General features: G+C 36.6%; 1 protein-coding gene across 1 annotated transcript in view; it reads left to right on the top strand.

Annotated features, from left to right (window-relative positions):
- Positions 1-13062, top strand: part of LOC150090185 (transmembrane protein 98-like) — a 55118-nt gene extending 42056 nt beyond the window's left edge. Inside the window, exons 5-6 of the mRNA XM_090390192.1 lie at positions 11157-11277; positions 12883-13062. Of these exons, the coding sequence (XP_090246318.1) occupies positions 11157-11277; positions 12883-13062 (301 nt within the window). The remainder of the gene's footprint in view (positions 1-11156; positions 11278-12882) is intronic.
- The last annotated feature ends 10187 nt before the right edge of the window (positions 13063-23249 follow it).

The raw sequence follows: 23249 nt of genomic DNA, 5'->3' as shown, positions 1-23249 counted from the left end.
CTGTTCCCATTGCTTGAGAAAATCGGATGCAAAAAGATTATTGAACTGATCTATGACTTATACAGAAGACAAAATACGGTGATAAGATGAGGGGAGAACTGACAGAAAAAGCTAAAGTTAAAAAGGGAGTAAGACAGGGATGCTTGCTTTCACCTGGTTTGTTCGCTGCTTTTGCTGAAGTGATAATTAAGGAGGCACTTGGGAATAAGTAGTGGGGGGTTAAAATAGGTGATAAGTATGTATGGGCTATTAAGTTTGCAGACAATCAGTCCATACTATCAAGTTGCCCTGCTATGCTGCAAAAAAATTATCAAAAGACTAAATAAGAAAGCACTGAAGTATGCAATGAAGGTAAACGTATGGTTAAGTGGAAGAAGACAGAGTTGTTATCAATGGGCACTGTTCTTTGTGGACTAATGTTATTAATGGAGTTCCCCAGGGTTCAGTTCAATGCTGAGCCCATTGTTGATTTAAATATTTATCAATGATATTGATATATCAGGCTTAATGTCTACGGAGGGTTGATTCAGCCTTTTGATAACAATTTTGACACTCCTTTAAAATTATGAAATTCCGTGCTGCCACCACCAGTTGTGTTCTGTTTGTTTTCCCTGCTCATGGACTATTGCACAACATTGCAATTTCCATTGATGTAAAGCATGCTGCAAAACTGCCAAGTCGATCTTGTCCCATTTCTGCTGGCAGACTTTCCACAAACTTTCAATAGTTCTGGGGCAGCGGTTTCTGAGAGCTCTTTTCAAAAGTCCGAATGCATAAAAATCCATGGGTGCGGCATCTGGTGATTTAACAGGTATATCTTCAAACAGGATCGAAGGAATACCTGTTGCCACTTCCATTCTCTGCAAAAAAAGTGCGGGTAGAACGTGACGTGTGGCTGGACGCTTTATCCTGGTGCATACAGACCTTTTCAGCGTCAGAACCGTACAATGTGGGTATTTCGCGTTCAAACAACGGCTGTAGAACTTCAGTCTAGTAATACACTGAGTTGACTTTCACATTTTTAGCAACTCTACGCAACTCAAATTTTCCATTATAACAAAAAAATGGCCAAACTTTCCTTGCACCGACGTGCCCATGTTGGAAAGACCTGTTCACCCTGTGGACGGTAATAAATTGTCCGAATTTTGTTGCAATGGAGAGGTATACCCATGCTTCGTCCACTCTTGCTACGAATTTCCGCCTTTCAGCTGCCAGGTATTTTTCATAGAGTTTTCGAGCATTGACCTGCCACTCTGCAATGTGCCTTGCTCCTAGGTGGTGTACATGGGCCTTGTGCTTCTTTTCCAGTTGCAAATTTTCGTTGATTATGCAACAAACGGTTGGCTGGGAGGTTCCCACATGTGATGCTATAGCTCTTTGGGTTTTTGGACTTTCACCGACAACGAGCGACTGCATTTTTCGTACTACCTCCCTCGTTCGACTTGGAGCAGGTTGCAGTTTCTGCAGTGTTTTCTGCCCACTTGCAGCAGCTTCACAGAATTTTCCTTTGCCATTCAAAACCTTATGGTTACCAAACTTTGATACACTAAAATTTTTCAACCAGACTGTGAAGGGAACCAACAAGTGCTCTACCTAGAAAGGCTTCAGTTCTGCAGATAGTAGGCACTGCAATTTGCAGTGCTTAGTCTCATGCTTAATCAGCAGGAGATCTGATTGAAGTGTTTAAAACCTTGAATGGATTGAGTAAACTGAATATTAATAGCATTCTTTCACTTGCTGAGACTGCAGCAGCAGTGGCGGTGGTGGAAAATGATGCAAGAAAGCAATCTTATATAGCATTAGGGAAAAAAAAAAAACTACACAGCTAACCCATCTGTGTCCACCAAGAATTTGTCTAGTTCTTCCTTGAATTTATTCAACCCATTCACTTCCACAACAACGGATAGAAGCCTGTTCCTATGATCAACCACCTGCTGTCTGAAGGCAAACTTCCACACATCTATCCTGCAACCATCCTTCTTCAACTTGAACTTATGCCCCCTCATGTGTGTAATCTCAGAAAGTGGAAGAATGCCATTAACATTCAGCTTATTCAATCCATTCAAGGCTTTAAATACCTCAATCAGATCTCTCCACTGATTAAGCATGAGACTAAGTGCTGCAGATCGCACTGCCTACTCCCAAGACACTGCAGTCTGTAGAACTGAAGCCTTTCTAGATAAAGCACCCTTTGATTCCCTTCACCAGTCTGGTTGCCCTTCTCTCTACCCATTCCAGCAGATCAACATCACTTCCTAAAGTGAAGCCTGCTGCAACAGCAGCACCACCACCACCACCAGTCCGGAAACTATATTGCCACATTTCTTATATATAAAATGTTAATTGTGTATTTTTTTAGAATTTTGGGAAATAAAGGTGGCAGTTATTTTAGTATTTTTAATTGCATTTAGGCATTCATTTTTTAAATTTATTCTTTCTCTGGTGTATTCAGCTTGGGTTTGCTATATTGGTTCCCATAATTTGGATTCCTATGCATTTTATTGTTTAAATTTGTGATTTTAATACTAAAACAACAGTATAACTCTCTGCAGTATAAATTTCTCTTGGATTTAAGATTTCTCTTGGATTTATCTCTTAAGGTTTTTAAAATATTTTTGGTTATTGCCATCTCATGCTTGAAATTTTATTATTTCTCTAATACATTTTCTCTAACTTCTGTTTTATATTATTTCCACTAGTACAACTAATGTTTTGTACTAGTTTCCGTTTAGTATTTAGTTTCCGTTTAGTATTTAGTTGTACTAGTTTCCACTAGTACAACTAAATATTTTGCTTTAACCTTTCTGTTTCTTTCGCGTGCACATGTGTGTGTTATTATTTTTTATTTTGAGGAAAAGTAAGATGCTGTTAGGCTAATTTTAAAAGACAGCTTCAGAATAAAAGTTTTGGAAGTACAGTTGCATAAATGTTGCAGCAGCTAATAGCATTGGCAAGGGACTAGAAGGTCTAAATTTCAAGAAGAAAGTTTCACAGTTCTGGACTTTTTAAAATTGGTTTGAATTTTTGTAATAGCTGCTCCAGAACTATTTTCAGTTTTAGTGGGCAGAGTGAAACTGGAGATTCTATGGAAAACCAGTTATGATATGCTTTATTCTTGCCCAGTATAACCCTAGAATATTTGTTGGAAAACCAAAGTTTAGATACAGGACAAGGTGGAATAGAGGATTTCATCCATACTAGAATGACTTCATTAGCATGATCAGAACAAGAAGAGAGGAACAGAAATCATGTAGAGCATTTCATACTATACTGCTATAATATCAGACAGCACAAGGCTGAGAATACTATGAAAGAGATGCACTATAACGAATAGAACATTGCCATGTTGTGATATTAGTAGAGACATTTGATGCAAGAAAGCAAGCTTATGCAGCATCAGCCAAAAAAAAAAAAAATAATAAATAAATAAATAAATAAAAAATAACCACTTCACGCCTCTGTTCGTTTGAAATACCTGTCCAGCTGAGCCTTAAACTTATTTAGGCTATCAACTTCCACAAGGGATGGAAATCTGTTCCACCAACCAACCACCCGCTGGCTAAAGGCAAATTTCCTCACGTCTATCCTACATCTGTCTTTCCTCAATTTGAATTTATGCCCTCTCAGGTGATTATTCTGAGCAAGAGGAAGAATCCCATCATCATTGAGCATGCTCAAACCATTCAAGGCTTTATACACCTCTATCAGATCACCTCGCTGGTGCCTAGTCTTCAGACACTGTAATTTGCAAAACTTAAGCCTTTCTTCGTAAGAGCACCCCTTTGTTCCATTCACCAATCTTGTTGCCCTTCTCTGTACTCGTTCCAGCAGCTCTACATCCTTCTTGAAATGAGGCCTCCAGATCTGTATACAGTACTCTAGGTGTGGCCTGACCATTGCCTTATACAAGGGAATAATCACCTCCTTATCCCTGCTAGAAAAATTCCTATATATCATCGACAATACACCATGAGCTACTCTTGCATCCCGTCTGCACTGCTCAGAAAACTTCATATCTGCCTGCACAACCACTCCCAGGTCCCTTTCATTCTCTACCACTGTCAGTGTAGTACCACAGAGTTGATACGTTGCTCTGAGGTTGCTGTTTCCCATATGTAGTACTTTACGTTTGTCAATGTTAAACTTCATTTGCCACCTCTCAGCCCATCTGCTCAACCTTTCTAGATCCTGTTGCAGTAGCAGTGTCAGTAGTATCCTTGACAACCCTGCCAACCTTCGTATCGTCTGCAAACTTGGACATTAAGCTTGATATACCATCATCAATATCATTTATAAATACAGAAAACAGTAATGGACCCAATACTGAACCCTGAGGGACTCCACTAATAACATTATTTTTTTAATAATTTTTCCACTAATAATTTTTTTAATTGAGGTAGCTAGGTAGCTCTAACGCATAATTATATAGTAATACGCTTCACTGTTTCTATTTAATAGTTTCTATTCAAATACTATTGACATTTAATTTATTGATTTTATTAATTTAAACTACCATGCCCCAGACTAGAGCAGCAAAGCAACGGGCACAAAGTGGCAGGAGTGCTGTGACTCCTCAGACTAGAGCAGCAATGCAACGGGCACAAAGTGGCAGGAGTGCTGTGACTCGGGGGAGAACTGAGGGGGGCAATTCTCCAACGCGTCACAGCCTAAAAAAATGTGCAACTTGTGAAATGTTTGCCGAAACTCTCTGGAACGGAACATGATATTGCCATGGGGGATGTCTTTGTGTGTGCGCGATGTAAGGAGTGTAAGGATATCAGGCGACAACTCAGCGTTGTTATGGGCCTATATGAGAGTTTGAAGGACAGGGTGGATGCCCTCGAAAGATCTAAATTGAGGGCCCCATCAGGCTCTCAGCTGCCCACGTCAACGCCAGAGCTTGCACTTGGTCATCACGCAACACAGCGGCAACCCCTAAGGCAGAATGCGCTGGTCCCACAGGAACTAGTAGTTGTTGGTGACTCTATTGTCAGGGAAACGGGGAACATCCTTTGTAAAAAGGATAGGTGGAACAGGACCAGGGTATGTCTGCCTGGGGCAAAGGTTGATGACGTTGTAGAGCGGATATCATCTTTCAAGGGTACAAAAGGTGATATAGTTGTACACGTTGGCACTAATGATATTAAGAGTAGGAGACCGGCGGAATTACTCAACAAGTACAGGTCACTGTTGAAAAAAAGCCGTGAAATAGGGTTGAATTTGAAAGTGTCTGCAATTCTGCCCAGACACGATAGGAGGGAGTACATGATGAGAGCCTTGTCGATCAATTCGGCCCTGGAAAGATTGTGCAAGGCTCAAGGGGTAGAATTTTTTTCAGCCTGGACTGTACTTGTTAACAGGAGAGATTGCTTCTACAGGGATGGGATACACTTAAATAGAAAGGGTGCAAGAATATTTGCTGATGCTATCGAGGCAGTGTTAGGTGGGTCGGAAAACTGCTAGTTTGGGGGGATACAAAGACTAATAGTTTAACAGTAACCGCAGGCAGAGGTGAAGGTGATTCTTGCACAACTTCTATTAGAATAAGAAGTGACCTGGAGCGAGGGGTGTTGGGGGTTTCATGGACGGATGGCAGTCATCATGGAATAGTTGGGTATATGGGATGTGTTAGGGTAACAAGGAATAGGCATAGGAGCATGTATGCTTGCATGTATACCAATGCTAGAAGTATAGTAAATAAATTTGATGAATTTGAAGTGTTGGTCAAGACATTAAAGGCGGATATTGTTGGGATAGCAGAGACGTGGTGTCACAAAGATATAAGAAATGCAGAACTGGAATTTGGGGAGTACAATGTGGACAGAAAGGGAGGGGGTGTTATGCTGTTAATTAAGAAAAACATAAAATCAAAGGAAGTGCACCCAGTTAATATAGATGAACAGTGCTCTGTTGAGTCAGTTTGGTGTGAGATAAGCACTGCGAAAGGAAAAATAAGAGTAGGAGTGTGTTATAGGCCTAATGACTTGAATGAGTACAATGAACAATTGTACAGAGAAATAGAGTGGGCCAGTAAATCAGAATGTCTTATAATGGGGGATTTTAACTTCCCAGATATTGACTGGAACTTGTGGGTTGGTCACTCACACACTAGTCAGACTTTTGTGGATTTATTGGATGATTGTTTTCTGCAGCAGCATGTTCGAGAGGCAACCAGAGAAAGTAACACTCTTGATCTGGTTATCAGCAGTGATCATTCGTGTATTAAGAATTTGCAGATAAAGGAACCACTAGGTGGCAGTGATCACAGTGTGCTGAAGTGGGATTTACTCAAAGGGGTAACTACCGTCAGGGGTAAAGGAAAGGGTTTTTGCTTCCGTAAAGGGGAGTACAGTGGTCTCAGACAGTTTTTAAATTCTGTACAGTGGGATCAACTGACGATGTTACAAACAGTAAATTCTAAGTGGGAAGCATTCAAAGAATTAATCGTGGAAGCTACTAGACTTTATATACCGATTAAGAAATATCGTTCAAGGTTTAGGCCTAAATGGTTATCAAATGAACTAATGAGACTCGTGACAGAGAAGAAAAATGCATGGGATACATATAAATTATCAGGTGACGCAGAAGCCTGTGGCAGATATAAGCTAGTCTGTAATCAGGTCACAAAGGAGGTTCGGCAGGCGAAGGCGGATTACGAGAAATCTTTGGCAAAAGATGCTAAGAAAAACAGCAAGGATTTCTTTACTTATATAAACTCTAAAAGGAAGGGGATGAATATGATTGGTCCACTTGACATCGATGGTTCGACTGTTGATGATCCTGCTCAGATAGCAAACAAACTGAATGAGTATTTTGCATCTACATTCACACGTGAGGAATTATTACAATTTGAAAATGGAAGAAGGTTATCAAATTGTATCAGTGTGCTTAATGATTTTGTAATAACTGAGAGCAAAGTGGAGGAGAAATTGTTGAAGTTAAACATAAGAAAGGCACCTGGGGTGGATGGGATCTATCCAGTTATTTTAAAGGAGGCGGCAAACCCTTAGCCATAATTATGAGAGCATCCTTGGACTCAGGGGAGGTTCCCACGGACTGGAGATGTGCAAATGTGTCCCCAATTCACAAAGGTGGATCGAAGGGTGACACGAGTAATTACAGACCAGTTAGTTTAACTTCTGTTCCGGGTAAAATAATGGAATCGCTGGTTAAAGATGCATTGCAGGATCATCTAGACAAGACTGCAGCAATAATTCAAACACAGCATGGGTTTGTTAAGGGAAAGTCTTGTCTGACAAATTTGATTGGATTCCATGATGTGGTCACAAAGGAACTGGATGCAAAAAATAATTTTGATATCATATACTTGGATTTCAGGAAAGCTTTTGACACTGTTGCGCATGGAAGACTACTGTACAAATTGGAGCAGAATGGTATTAAGGGTAAGTTGCTACAATGGATAAAAGGATGGTTAAGTGGGAGAAGACAGGGGTGGTAATCAATGGGTGCTGCTCTTCGTGGACTAATGTTATTAGTGGAGTCCCACAGGGTTTGGTGTTGGGTCCACTGTTGTTTTGTGTATTTATCAATGATATTGATGAAGGTATATCAGGCTTAATGTCGAAGTTTGCAGATGACACAAAGGTTGGCAGGGTTGTTAATGACAGTAATGGCAGTGTGCTACTGCAACAGGATCTAGATAATTTGGGCAGATGGGCTAAGAAGTGGCAACTGAAGTTCAACCTTGACAAATGCAAAGTACTGCATATGGGTAGAAGTAACCCCAGAGAAATGTACCAACTGTGTGGTACTACACTTAAGGTGGTAGAAAATGAAAAAGACCTGGGAGTAATTGTGCAGGGAGTTTCTGAGCAGTGCAGACAGGCTGCTAGGGCGGGTCATGGGGTTGTGTCAATGATATATAGGAATTTTGCTAGCAGGGAAAAGGAGGTGATTGTCCCTATGTATAAGGCAATGGTCAGGCCACGCCTTGAGTACTGCGTACAGGTCTGGAGGCCTCATTTTAGGAAGGATGTAGATTTGCTTGAGCGTGTACAGAGAAGAGCAACACGATTGGTGAGGGGAATGAAGGGATTCTCTTACCAAGAGAGGCTTAAGTTCTGCAAATTGCAGTGGCTGGAGACTAGGCACCTGCGCGGTGATCTGATTGAGGTCTATAAGGCCTTGAATGGGTTGAGCACGCTGAATTCTGATGGGATCCTTCCACTTGTTCAGATTACCAACCTACGGGGACATAAGTTCAAATTAAGAAAGGACAGATGTAGAATAGATGTGCGGAAATTTGCCTTTAGCCAGAGGGTGGTTAATTGCTGGAACAAACTTCCATCTGTCGTTGTGGAAGTTGATAGGTTAAATAAATTTAAGGAGGAACTGGACAGGCATTTGGAGGGAATGGTGTGATTTTTTTTTTTTTTTTGGCTGATGCTGCATAAGCTCCTACACTTGCTTTCTTGCATCATGTGCTACTACTACTACTACTACTACTACTACTACTATTAGTCCACGATCAGCAGTGTCCATTGATTACCACTCTCTGTCTTCTCCCCCTCAACCACCCCTTTCTTTATCCACAGCAGCAATTTGCCCCCAATGTCACACTGCTCCAATTTGTGCAGCAGTCTTCCATGTGCAACAGTATCAAAAGCCTTTCTACGATACAAGTATATAATATCAAAGTTATTCCCTGCATCCAGTTCTTTTGTGACTGCATCATAGTATCCAATCAAATTGGTCAGGCAACACTTCCCCTTAACAAAACTATGCTGTGTCTGAGCTATAACTGAAGTCTTGTATAGATGATCCTGCAGTGCTTCTTTAACCAGTGCCTCCATTAATTTTCCGGGAACAGAAGTTAAACTAACAGGTCTATAATTACTTGTGTCGCCCTTTGATCCTCCTTTGTGAATTGGAGCCACATTTGCACATCTCCAGTCCATGGGTACCTCCCCTGAGTCCAAGGAAGCTCTCATAATTATGGCTAAGGGTTTGCTTACTTCCTTTGCTGCCTCCTTTAATATAACTGGATAGATCCCATTCACCCCAGGTACCTTTCTTGTATTTATCTTCAACAATTTCTCCTCCACTTTACTCTCAGTTATTACAAGATTCTGTAGCTTACTGCCAGAGTTGAATACACCTCTGGCATTCCCCTCGCTGAATAACTCCTCATGTGTGAATGTCGATGCAAAATATTCATTTAGTTTGTTAGCTACCTGAGCAGGATCATCAACAGTTGACCCATCGATATCAAGTGGACCAATCTGATTTATTCCCTTCCTTGTAGAGTTTACATAAGTAAAGAAATCTTTGCAGTTTTTCTTTACATCTCTTGCCAAAGATTTCTCGTAATCTGCCTTCGCCTGCCTAACCTCCTTTGTAACTTGGTTACGGATCAACTTGTATCTATCATAGGCTTCTGTGTCATGTGTTAATTTGTATGTATCCCATGCATTTTTCTTCTCTGCCATATGTCTCATTAGTTCATCTGACATCCACTTAGGCCTACCTTGAACAATATTTTTTAGTTGGTATGTAAAGCCTAGAAGCTTCCAAGATAAGTTCTTTGAATGCTTCCCATTTTGAATTTGCTGTTGGTAACATCATCAGTTGGTCCCACTGTATAGAATTTAAATACTGTCTCAGTCCATCGTAGTCGCCTTTACGAAAGCAATAACCCTTCCCTTTACCCCTAATGGTAGTTACCTCTTTGAGTAAATCCCACTTCAGCACACTGTGATCACTGCCACCTAGTGGTTCATTTACCTGCAGATTCTTAATGCATGAAGAATCACTACTGATAATCAAATCAAGAGTATTACTCCCTCTAGTTGCCTCCCGAACATGCTGATGTAGAAAACAATCATCCAATAAATCCACAAAAGCCTTGCTAGTGTGTGAGTGACCAGCCCCTAAATTCCAGTCAGTATCTGGGAAATTAAAATCCCCCATTATAAGACTCTGATTTACTGGCCCACTCTATTTCCCTGTACAATTTCTTATTATACTCATCAGAGTCATTAGGCCTATAGCACACTCCTACTCTCAATTTTGATCTCCCAATGCTTATGTCACACCAAACTGACTCGACACTGCACTGTCCAGCAATGTCGACTGGCTTCACTTCCTTGGATTTTATGTATTTCTTAACTAACAGCATAACCCCTCCTCCCTTTCCAATCCTGTCTATCCCTTCTGTAGACATTGTACTCCCCAAATTCCAGTTCTGCATTCCTTATATCTGTGTGACACCACGTCTCTGAAATCCCCACAATATCTGCCTTTAATGTTTTGAGCAATACCTCAAATTCATCAAATTTATTTACTAAACTCCTAGCATTGGTGTACACGCAAGTATACATGCACCTGTTCTTTTTCTTAGCTACCCTAACACAACCCATGTGTTTACTTGTACCCAATGATTCCCAGCAGTCTCTGAAATATCCTGCATCTTATTTTCCAGGCTGCGGCTCATTCCAATAGAAGCAGTGTAAGAATCACTTTCACCTCTGCAAGTGGCTACTGTTAATCTATTAGTCATTGTATCCCCCCAATCTAGCAGTTTTCCGACCCACCTAACTGCCTCGATAGCATCAGCAAACTTTCTTGCACCCTTTCTATTTAAGTGTATCCTATCCCTGTAGAAGCAGTCTCTCCTGTTAACAAATACAGACCAGGCTGAAAAAAATTCTACCCCTTGAGCCTTGCACAATCTTTCCATATGAGGTACCTGGAGGAGAGCTAACATTAACTGCATGTGTTAAAGGATTGTTGATAATTTACAGATCAATAGTTCTGATTTTGTGAAGGGTGTGGTTATATGCAGGTAGACTATAATTACAAAGAAACCTCTTAATTTTTTTTTTTTTTACCTCTATACAGTGAAGTGTTGTTTCTTCCTAATTAGAGTTAGATAATTGAGGATTGTTATTTTAGTAATTAAATTAACATTTTTTGTCATGTTTCTAATGATAGCAAAATTCTCTAAAACCATACCAGCTGAGTCAGTTAAACTGGTGAATGGGAGCCATCTGGAGTTATGAACATTGAATTAATTTTTCTTGGCAACTGTTAGGAAAATTAGAAGAAAGTTGTTTTCTTCTTTTTGTAATATTTACTGATCTGTGTAATTTTTGGAATTTTCCCTTTGTGTATTATTTAGTATTATCTTGTTTCAGGTCAATAGCACTCATTTTATCTGTCAATCATCTTGCTTTGGTAACAAGATCAGTATGTCACATCACCTCATCATCTCCTTGGATAGATATTGCATTAGCTGATATGGAAGAACATGTTCAGGTAAGCATTTTTTTTTTTTTTTTTTTTTTTATATATGTATGGAGGGATTGGAGTGTTAAAAGTTATGGAGTTTTAAAATTCTCTTATTAAAACTTAACCAGCACACTGAGAACTGAGGGCGCTTCCGTAGCCAGGTGGGAAGGAGCAGCAGTGCGTAGCACACGCTTCTTGATTAGACCGGGGTTCGAGCCCATCACCACCAAATACGGAGGATGCGGAAAGGTCAGGGAATGACCACCGCATATCCCCGGAGCAATATGGCCTTAGTTGCTAATGCTCCTAAAAACCAAATAAATAACAATAACAAGCTTCCACCATTTCTGCTTTAGTTCACAGGCTGCTATTCTGATAAGTACATATGATAAAAAAAACTCCTGTGGAATCAATGCAATTAATTAAGGAGGTTAAAATTAAACTTCACATCAGCTGAATTTCTCTGTTCTTCCCCATTTTTTTTTCATTGGTTAATTATCTTTGGCATTATCTGTATGCGTCCTAAAAATTAAACTCAAATAATCTTATATTTTAATAGTGTTGACAAAATTTCAAATTCTAGGTGATTTTTTTTATAGATATTGCAGAAATAGCAAATCGTAAAAAATATAAACTTTTGTCATCCAAATCTGTTATACCTAGTGGATGCACAAAAAAAAAAAAAAAAAAAGCTGTCATATTAGAGCCACACAAGAACCAACTTATCTGTCCATGTGTAATATTTCCATAAATTGCATGTTTGTTTGTTGGTCAATTCTGCTCAGTTACGGATTGAAAAAAGTCCATAAAATTCCTCATATCATTGGCAGGATTCAAACCCAGTGTAGGGAAAGATGGCAATTATATAATCACTGTGCTACCCATGCAGACACATTTCATCAGTCAATTACCCTCTGGTTGATAGCAAATTTCCACACATCTCTCCTACAACCATCCTTCTTCAACTTAAATTTATGTCCCCTTACGTGTGTTGTCTGAGCAAAAGGAAGGATGCCATTAACATTTAGCTTACTTAATCTATTCAAAGCTTAAATACTTCAAGTAGATCTCCTTGCAGGTTCCTCTTTCCAGACATCACAATTTGTAGAACTGAAGTTTTTCTTGGTAAGGGTATCCTTTTATCCTCTTACTAATCTCATTGCTCTGCTCTTTATTAAAGAGTTCCCATTCCTGTGCAGTACTCGAAATGTGGTATAACCATTGCCTTATACAATGGAATAATTACTTCCTCGTGGCACTCTTGGGAATTCTTCATTTAATAAATCCTTGAAATACCTTCTCCATCATCCTTTGATATTCTCCTCTCTATTCAGACATTTCCCTAGTGACATTTTCTAATATTCTCCTGAATTTAGACCTTCCCCTAGTGACAAGCTGTTAACAGGTAACAGTCATTTTGTCTTTGTTAATAGCTTGAATATGGAGCAAGAGGTGCCAGATTAAAACTGAATGCTGCATTTTAGTATACTTATCATTAAATTGCCTTTATTAGTCATCAAATGAGAATTTATTTGTCCATATAAGACTACATCTCTGATCAGACCTGTATATTGAATGGCTATAGAATTTTATAAAAATCAGTTTCACATTTTTGTATTTGTTTTTGTGAAGGTTTTAAAAGAAGCTGGACTAGCTCTTGAAACAAGTTCCCGAACGCAGACAGCAAATGGAATGGCTCATAGCGTAGAAGAAAACCAGCAGCCTACTACTTGTGATGGAATTCTTGTTGGCTTCCAGTCATATGAAACAAAATGCAACCAACCAGAAGTTTTGGAACATCACACTTGTTGAGCAAGGAATATTTTATGTTACTTATTATAAGTAAAGTATAAAAATAATAATATCATAATTATTATTATTATAAACTTCATTTAACCATGTAATTAATGACTAAAAATCATATATTTAGCTTCAGGAGTTAAATGGGTATATTTTGACAGACTAAACTCGGTAAATGAAGTTACACCTGTATAGTGTCCAATACATATTTGAGAAATGTATACACTTTTTCATAGTCCAAAAAATATATACATCATATATTTTGTGAATCTTACAGAATAGCACTGGAAAGGTTTCAGAACTTATTGACTTCTTGCTCTTATATTTGCATCACAATAACCAAGAGATAACAAAGGACTGTATAGATACCCAGGTCTCTTTTATATACAAGTTGGGATCCTAATGACATCACCTTGACCAGGTGCATGCTTATTTGTTGTGCGTTAATGAGTGGAATCTGATCTTACCCTTGTGCTTAGACTTTATACCAAGTATAATGTAAATAAGCAGTGCTCTGATTGCAATAATTCAGAACAATCAGAGAGGATGTCTAGTCTTAATCAACAGTATACAAATTAAAAAAAAGTGAATACCACAACATGTTGGAATTGTTTTTTATATTCACTTTGTTAATACCATAATAATTTTAAGTCTTCACATAAAGGGATTGTGATAAACTCAAAAGAATTGCAAAAAAAAAAAAAAAAAAAACCTCAGTAAAATAAATAATTTAAAAAAAAAATAGATCCTTTGGATAAAACAAATACCATTTATTAACTCACTTCTGTGATATTATCACTCACTTCTATGATAATATTTATATTGACCAAAGCAAAAAAGACAATAGAAAAAGAGAATCAATAAATCTTAATGTCAAATTTGCAAGAATGCATAAATCAAAGATCACTCATCACTTTCAAAAAGTGGGTCACTCTATTAATAGTTCCACTTTCAACATTACTAAATATGATTCCAATCACATAAACAGAGAGATTAGTACTTTTGCTGCTCACTTCTTTTCTGATTACCTTTTTGATCTGGGATTGAGTCAATGTGGATTGAAAAGAGCAGAGACATGCCCTTTTGCTCACCATTCACATTGGCTGTCTTTGGGCCCTTTTAAGAAGCACTATCTTTTTTTAAGTCCAGACTCCATACTTGAATACAGTATTCCAATTGCAGTCTTACAACTGCTTTATACAGTGGAATTATGACCTCCCACCCTACCTCTATGAGCAAATTTTTGATAAATCATTGATAGAACACTACAGGCCTTCTTAGTCTCCTATTTATGCTGCTCACTGAACTTGGTGTCTGACCTTATCATAACTCCCTTTCTTCCTCTACTTGTTTTTTTTTTTTTTTTTGCCCTATTTTGCAGCAGAAAACACTGCTTGGCTCTGAACTTTAACTACTCTCGATCTTGACATCATGTTGCGCATCCATCTACCGATCTCATTTAAGAAAATCAGAAACAATAGTGGGCTCAGTACTTATCTTTGGGAAACCCCACTTCTTACATTAGCCCAATCTGAAGGTAACCACTAATCACAACCCTCTATCTCCTACCTTACAGCCACTTTGTGATCTGTGTATCTGTCCTTCCTTGTAATTCCAGAATGTTCTAGCTTATACATTACCTCTCATGTGGGACAGTCAAATGTTTTGCTGAAATCCAAGTAAACAATATCAAAATTATTTCCTACATTCAGCTCATCAGTGACATCAAAATTGCTAATGAGATTGGTTAAACATGATTCTCCCTTTACAAAACTATGCTGTGTTTCTTTCGGAATTCTATTTCTATCCAAATGATCCAGTATTGCACTCTTAATCATTGCCTCCTTGATTTTTTCCTACCCCCTGAAGTCACTGGTGGTGAAAATAGATATGCCACTTGAATGCTGCTCAAAGCCAGCCACTTTGACTCCTTGCATGCCTTGTAAGTATTATTATAGTCAACTGTACCCTGATTCCTGTATTATTTCTTTTGCTAATTAAAATTGCATTCCTTAACCACATAAATGTTTTATGTTGACCTTTACCCATTATGATTATAGCTTTAGAATCTATATAATAACATTTATAAAGTACATTAAAAACTGATTATACTTATACAGTTGAGTAACATATAACTGCACTGAGAATTTGAGTCAAACATAGAGAATATACAAGAAAATCCCACTTACTGGCAATTTAATAGAAATTTAATTGTGAAAATTTAAATTCTTTAAATCAGTTAGATTAAACAAGGCAAAGGAAGTGTAATAAAGTTAACCTCATGTACAACAAATAATCTTTACCTTGCTTTGGATGTTAGTTTGTACATAGATGTGAGCCGACTGGGCTAGCCAGGTGGGTAAAGTGCCTGCCTGGCAACCCAAAGGTCGCGGGTTCGAATCCCGCCTCGGGCTTGGATCAGAGTAAAATGCAAAAACTTTGGGAGGTGCATTATGGCCACAGAAGCCGATGCGCCAACAACTAACAAAAAAAAAAAAAAAAAAAAACATAGATGTGATATGGATATCTATTCAGGCTAACAATTTTGTTCTCTCAGTTTTTGTTATAAGGAAGAAATGGAAAAGTTTTGAAACATCATTGCTCTGTAAATGTAACAGAGTACATGGTTTTTCTTTTTTTATAACGTGGCAAAAGGTGTGTTATATCTCGAGATATGTCTTCTAGACTCGAGTTTTAAATTTCTCCACACTTAAACTCAAAAGTTCAAGTGTCATTTGTATTTGTAGATAGTAATCCTGCAGTAATAAATAATTAGCATATATAAATTTTCTAACTTATTATTGCTATTAGATGTATCACATTATTGTTGATTGTTCAGTTATTTTATTTTTGTTTTTCCCTGTTTACTCAAGGTGTATATTTACTCTCACTGGTTAGAGAAAGGTATCTAAGGTTTCCATAATTTCTGTTATGTAAATTAAAGGGCATTTTTTAACACAGGTTTGCAAAAATTGGAATTTAAATGCTGCTCTGTGTTATTGGCTGATTAAAAATTTATTGCTAATTTCATAGGCAATGTGGCATATAATCTACTAGTTATTATAGTTTTTAATTTAATTGCATTGTTAACCAGCCACTGAGGAAAAGCACAAAGTAGGTACTGCAAAGTTCGACAGTCATAAATTGTAATTTTGTACTGTGAAGTTTTTTCAAAATTAGCATTAAATTTTTATTCATCAATAATGCAGAGTACTGTTTCCATTCCAGTTTTACTGTGATCTTGGAACAGATTTGTTTGATATTTTGGAGGCTATATTTATATATATAAAACCTCATAATTTTGTCTAATCTGCTTGAAGATCATTCATAAATGGAATTTAGAATTAGTAGTTAGAATAACCATCTGTTAATATCATATCTCTCATTAATGCATTTTATGCTAAAAATTGAGACTCAGTTAAATATATATGTTTTATTATATAGGATGAACATTATTGAACTAGTTACTTAGATATGTTAGCATCTCAAGAAATTTATTTGGTCAGCCAAATGGCATGGTTGTCTCAAACCATTCTTAAATGACAGGTCTTTTATGTTTTATGGTATTTTTTTTTTTTTTTTTTTTTTTTTTTTATAACAGTAGCAGTAAGATAGGTTATGAAAATTGGGAAGCTCTCTCAAAGTTTAAGTAAAATGCATTTATAAATGTCATAAGAATTGCAAATCTGTTTCAGATATGAATATTCGTATCTGAAACAAAAGCCAATGTTCTTTGGCAGTTTTAGTTATATCTCTAAAAGTTCATACAGTTTGTGTATACTGAAAGATTTTTAACACATTCCAAACTGTAGACAGCTATGATAGTTTGGCATAGCTTGGGGTATTAGCCTCTGCAGTTAAACTATAGTTTACTGATCTAATTTCTAATAAGATGTCATATAACTGTGATAAACATAAATTCATCTCTACTTTTTTTTTTTCTTTCTTTCTTAATTGTAGTTTCTAGGTGTGTGTGTGTATTTTTTTTTGTTTTTTTTCAAGATTGCAGTGCTTGTATCATATACAGTCGAAGTTCTATATAATGACCTCCCAGGGGACTGAGGAAAAACAGTTGTTATATTGGAAGGACATTATATTGATTGTTCATAAAATCAGCAACAAAACAAGTAAAAGTTTGAACATTTAATGCATTTCTACTAATACAGTATAGTATAATCTTATTTATGTTATATACTATTGTAATAAACAAGAAAAGTTAAGATTGTATAGTGCAGTAAAATTACAATTATTAAATTGTGAATTTCACTGCATAGACTACATACCTATTTTAACAAGAGAATTGTTTCATACTTTAATATAATCTGTCAAAACACACTGTTTTTCAATGGTAGAGCATGTTTTAAAAGAGAATTATGAAGATGCACAATAGCAGCTATTTCAATTTTGTAGTTAGGCTGTGCTTGAAAAAAAATCAACACACAAGTTCTAACCTTGATGAGTATCTTTCACTGAAACTTCTTGTTCAACCACAGTAGGTTCTTCATCTTCATCACTACAAATTTCAGATTTCAGAAGATTCCATTGCATCTGCAATGAGTTCCTCTTCATTCATGCATATTCTGAAACATTTAATATCCACTTCTGCGTAATCTTTGAAAAGTTTTCCTCTAAGTTTAGGTGATGATGTGCATGCTCAAAAAATATTTCTTCCCTATTATTGCACTTTTCTTTGCATTAATAGAGGAAGAAGCATGCAAAACTTCACACATTGAATCATTCAAGGTGGTAAATACAGCATGTCTGAAGCAGTTGCTGATTGGTTTTTCATAAACTTCATCCCATGCTGAAACGCATAAATACATTGCCTGCAGGATGTCAATTTCACATTGAATTTTGCTTTCAAGACATAGCTATTTTGCTATGTCTTGAATTTGCTATTTTGTTTAATAGCATTTTTCGGTAGTTTTTCTTAAAACACTGGATTACACCTTGATCAAGTGGCTGAAGAACTGACATCATATTTGGTGGTAGGTACTTGACAGTGATTGCACGTAGATCATTTACTTGACAATGAGGGGTGCAGTTATCCACAAACGGCAAAATTTTTCTATTCTTCTCACTCATCCTGTGACCTAAGTCTCTGATACATTTTTTGTAGATTTGTGATGTCATCCATGACTTTTGGTGTGCTCGATACGTAGTCAGTAATGTCTTTAAACCTTTAAAGCATCAAGGTTTTTGAGCTTTCCTAATAATTAGAGTCCAGTTTCATCAGCATTGAAGATGTAATTGTGGTCGTATATCAGCAAAACATTTTTTAAACGATTTTCCTTCCATTCCTTTGTAGCATGCACTTTCGCCACACACTTTTTTTTTGAAAGATAGGCTTAAATTTCTGGAACCATCCATCTGAACTTTTAAATTCTTCAATATCCATTCAATGTGCAGATGATTCAGCCTTAGTTTTTAAAAGATTACCATCTAGGGGAACGTTTTTTGCACACATCATCATTAGCCATTCCAAACATACATTTTCAGGATCCAGATACTTTGCCTTTCCTTTCATGTTCAAATCCTACCTGGTGCAGCAGATTTCTCTAAACTTTCAATTTTTTTTTTTCCAATCTTTCAGAATAGCGAACAGAGTACTCTTAGGAACACCAAACTGGTTTGCAATGTCAGTCTTAGAATGCCCACCATTATCTACAACTTGCAAAATCCAAATTTTATATCTGTAATTGGCAAAGCTATCTGCATTTTCAAGCCGTACCAATAAACATACTTGCTAACTAATGAAATGAACTTCTAGCTGATGTTCATTTCATTACCGCTCTAGCCGATGGTCATTTCATTATCCCATTTGCAAGTGTGGAAAATCTTAACAAATGATTTCTCATGGTCAGGCTGCAAGCTCACCAATTACTTCAATATATTTGAAGCGTTCTGTCATTTTCAAATGCAAATATAATATTGTAATAAAAAATTTAAAAAAAAGGGTAGATATTTGTGGTCGTTATAGAGAAATCTTTTTTTATTTTCAAAGTTGTTATACTGAATGTAAAATAGCATTAGGTTAATGAGAAATTAGCCAGGACCGACTGTGCATAGGACATTATAACGTGTTGGGACGTTAAAAAGAAGGTCGCTATAAAGAGCTTCGACTGTAGAAAGAAAGAGTTCACATTACTCTGTGATTTCATGAAGACTGCATTTAAAAATACAGCATGTGCTTATTTCATTCATTATTTGTTTACCTATATAACCACTTAGAACTTTTATTATTTATTTATGTTTTCCTTGGTAAAGTTCATTTGATTTTTTTTTTTTTTTTTTTTTTGTTGAGTGTCATTTACAAGTAGATTAGAACACTTTGTTAGAATTTGCTTAACTTACTGAAATAAATTTAGTTTTAATTGTTAAATTTAATTATCCCAGACTTTGGAATAATTAAATGTAATTATTGAAATTATTTCAATTATTTTAATGAATAGTTTCTCTGAATAATGAAAAACATTGTAGCTTTTCAAGTAGAAAAAATAAGTGTGCTTATTTATATTCAAGTTTGGACCCTTGCTTATACTAGATTCATTGGAGGGTCAAAGCTTTGCCTTCTAAAGTTTTATTAATATGTTGTTATATTTTATATAAAGGAGTAGTGGTTTTTCAATGATTTAAAATTCTGTAGCTCAAAACTTAGTGTGCCATCACTTTGCCATAAAAACAACTACAAGTGATATATTGTAAGTGCTACTTTTCAGAATTATGTTGAAAATTGCTACTGTCAGGAAAACACTGGCAGATATTAAAAAAATTTCTTCACTAAAAGAGTTTCAACATACAATGCTAAATAATGTTTTTCAGTACTACCAGTCACTGTTGCTTCCATGGAGAGAATATTTTTAAGATTCAAACAAATCAAAACCTTTTCCATCTAAATTTTCCATTCCTCAGGAGATAAACTTTATCAGAAGGGTAGATATTTGTTCCTTACCCATACAGGGCCTTTCTATTTCAGTTAACTTTTCCTTTCGAATGGTACATTTTCTAAATGAAGATAACACTATTAACTCTAGCAGAGGTGAGCTTTAGACAAAATCTTTTGAAGCTTTTGGGTTTAATTAATTGATATGTAAATTAAAACATGATTTTATTTTCCACTGATCATTATCACATGTTCACTAGTACATGTATTTTGTATTGTCCTTTGTTTCAAAGTATAGTTACATTTAGAGATGTTTTGGTACACTCCATTACACATATGCAGCATTTTAAGTCACTTATACAGAATAACTGCTAACATTATGGAAACCACTGAACTTTATATTTTACAGCAGTATAATGCACACAGTCTGTCATGGCCATTATAGAAATTTAAACAACCAACCCAGATTGTTCTTTACAAATTTGATCATTGAGGTTTATTTAGTGTTATATTTATTAATTTAAAAAAATTAAACGTTTATTGTAAGTTTAGAAATTTGATTTATGAAATTGAGTTCCATGTGATGTGAACAAGTGTTCTGCGAAAAATCATAATTAATAATTAAAAAAAAATTATAAATAAATAAAATAAACAAACTTTGCTTATTTGTAGCGTACACCACTTTTGTATCATTATAATATTTAACATAATTTTTGTTTTTGGTTATTAATATACTAGAATAGACCACGGAACACTTCATTTTGGCTGGCTTTGCATAGAGAAATATGCGTACAGGTAATGACATCTACGAAAAGGTAGCAATGTGGTGATCTAGTATGGCAAGTATGCCATTCATATGTGATTTAGCCTAGAGTACATGGGTTGAAGGAGAGGAGAAAGCGTATAAATTTTTTTTTATAATTATTACTATTTCGAAATATTATTATTAAAATAAATGACCATGGATTTGTGGTCGAAAAAAGGAACTTTAAAACGAGACGCAAAGTACTTCTAGTAGTGCAACTGTCGTTGAAAATGAACACAATATTGTCACACTTCAAAGTGAGGATGAACAATCACAGCCTTTTGTTCCCCAAAAATCTGAAGTGAAAAAACAGGAACCAACTAAAAAAAAGACCAAAATGAAAGTATAATGACAGTTATTTGAATTTCAGTTTTACATGTGTTGGAAATAAAGATGCTTCTGATGCACAGTGCACCATATGTAATAAAATATTAGTAACAGTTCTTTGGCTCTCGCTAAACTTGTGTTTCGTAAGTGTTCTATGACTATGTTGTGAGATGAAAAGTGTTCCGTGACTAAAAAAAAGTTTGGGAAATGCTGTTGTAGACAGTCCTTTCCTGGCTAGGAAAATTGTAACACCATGTGCAATTCAAAAGATTACCCATAAGTTTTACTTACCTCTTTTGTGTTTTATGCACAAAATTATTGCACTTAAGCATTTTTAAAAAATCTTCTTTACACAGGGAAACTGTCAAAGTTACATTAGAAGAATGCATGCCTGTTTTTTCCTATTTAATGCTACAGCTCACCTTCTGTAGCTGAGAAATCACTTTTAATCCTTGCAGCCTATATTGTTTCAGTTTCATCAATTAATATCATCTAAGGCTGGCAGCTGACTCTGTGCAGGGCATACTTCAGTGACTCAATAACTGTATGCCAATTCCATTAAATTTATGCTGATACATATAATGGTTAATGGAAACTAAGTGAATTTCATTCTGGATTTGTAATGTATTCACTGACATCTTAATATATTTGAATTAAACAAAAATTTATGAGGCTGCTGAAACTGTGCTGGTTTACAAGGTGTGACTCAAAAAAAAAATGTGGTGGACTGAACTAATTATTTGGGAAGTGGAGAAGCTTACTGGCTATTCAGATGGATCTCCTTTGAAGTAATCTTCTTGACACCAATTCTAATGCTTCTGCAACTGGAGCCATTTCTGATAAGCTTCTTTTGGATTTGCTGATAGTTTCTGTGTCGCATTCTGAAAAATTCAACAACCATTTCCTTGGTTGTTGGAAATCTGTGACCTTTCAAGAATATTTTAAGCTTGGGATAGGGGGAACAAACAAGTACACAGGGAGCTAAATCTGATGAGGATGGATGGGGTGCCATGGTAATGGAGTGCTCTGCAAGAAATTTGTGCAAGGAAAGTGTTGAGTGTACGGGGCATTGTTCATGATGCAAGTGCCAATGAAGCTCACTTTTCCAGCAGTTTTCTCTGAACAGTATTGCACAACTGCTATAGAACTATTAGCATTAGTAGAGGGATATGATGCAAGAAAGCAAGCTTATGCAGAATCAGCCAAAAAAAAAAAAAACACTCACATTTCACCCATCCGTTCGTTCGAAATACATGTCCAGGTGAGCAATAAATTTATTTAGGCTATCAACTTCCACAACAAGGGATGGAAGCCTGTTCCACCAATCAACTACCCGCCGGCTAAAGGCAAATTTCCACACATCTATCCTACATCTGTCTTTCCTAAATTTGAAATTATGCCCTCTCAGGTGATTTTCTGAGCAAGAGGAAGAATCCCATTGGCATTGAGCATGGTCAAACCATTCAAGGCTTTATACACCTCTATCAAATCACCTCGCAGGTGCCTAGTCTCCAGACACTGTAATTTGCAAAACTTAAGCCTTTCTTCGTAAGAGCAACCCTTTGTTCCATTCACTAATCTTGTTGCCCTTCTCTGTACTCGTTCCAGCAGCTCTACATCCTTCTTGAAATGAAGCCTCCAGACCTGTATACAGTACTCAAGGTGTGGCCTGACCATTGCCTTATACAAGGGAATAATCACCTCCTTATTCCTGCAAGAAAAGTTCCTGTATATCATTGACAAGACACCATGAGCTACTCTTGCCACCCGTCTGCACTGCTCAGAAACTTCATATCTGCCTGCACAATTACCCCCAGGTCCTTTTCATTCACTACCACTGTCAGTGTAGTACCACAGAGTTGATACGTTGCTCTGGGGTTACTGTTTCCCATATGTAGTACTTTACATTTGTCAATGTTAAACTTCATTTGCCACCTCTCAGGCCATCTGCTCAACCTTTCCAGATCCTGTTGCAGTAGCATAACATCAGTAGTGTCCTTAAGACACTACTGAGAGAGAGCAAGAGCGTGCATCTACATCAAACAATACTAAGGGTCATTTTCATTAATTTTCACTTCTTTCACCCTGGAAATAAGGTCCTGGTTGTTCTTCAAGGTATGTTGGTTCTTCAGTATTATTTGAGAGCAGAGTTGTACAAACTATTTGAAGACCTTCTGTCTGGGG

Source organism: Mastigoproctus giganteus, chromosome 2 (assembly GCF_048544385.1).
Source record: "Mastigoproctus giganteus isolate SK-2022 chromosome 2, ASM4854438v1, whole genome shotgun sequence".
Classification (NCBI taxonomy): domain Eukaryota; kingdom Metazoa; phylum Arthropoda; class Arachnida; order Uropygi; family Thelyphonidae; genus Mastigoproctus; species Mastigoproctus giganteus.
This window is presented reverse-complemented; position numbering and strand designations above follow the sequence as displayed.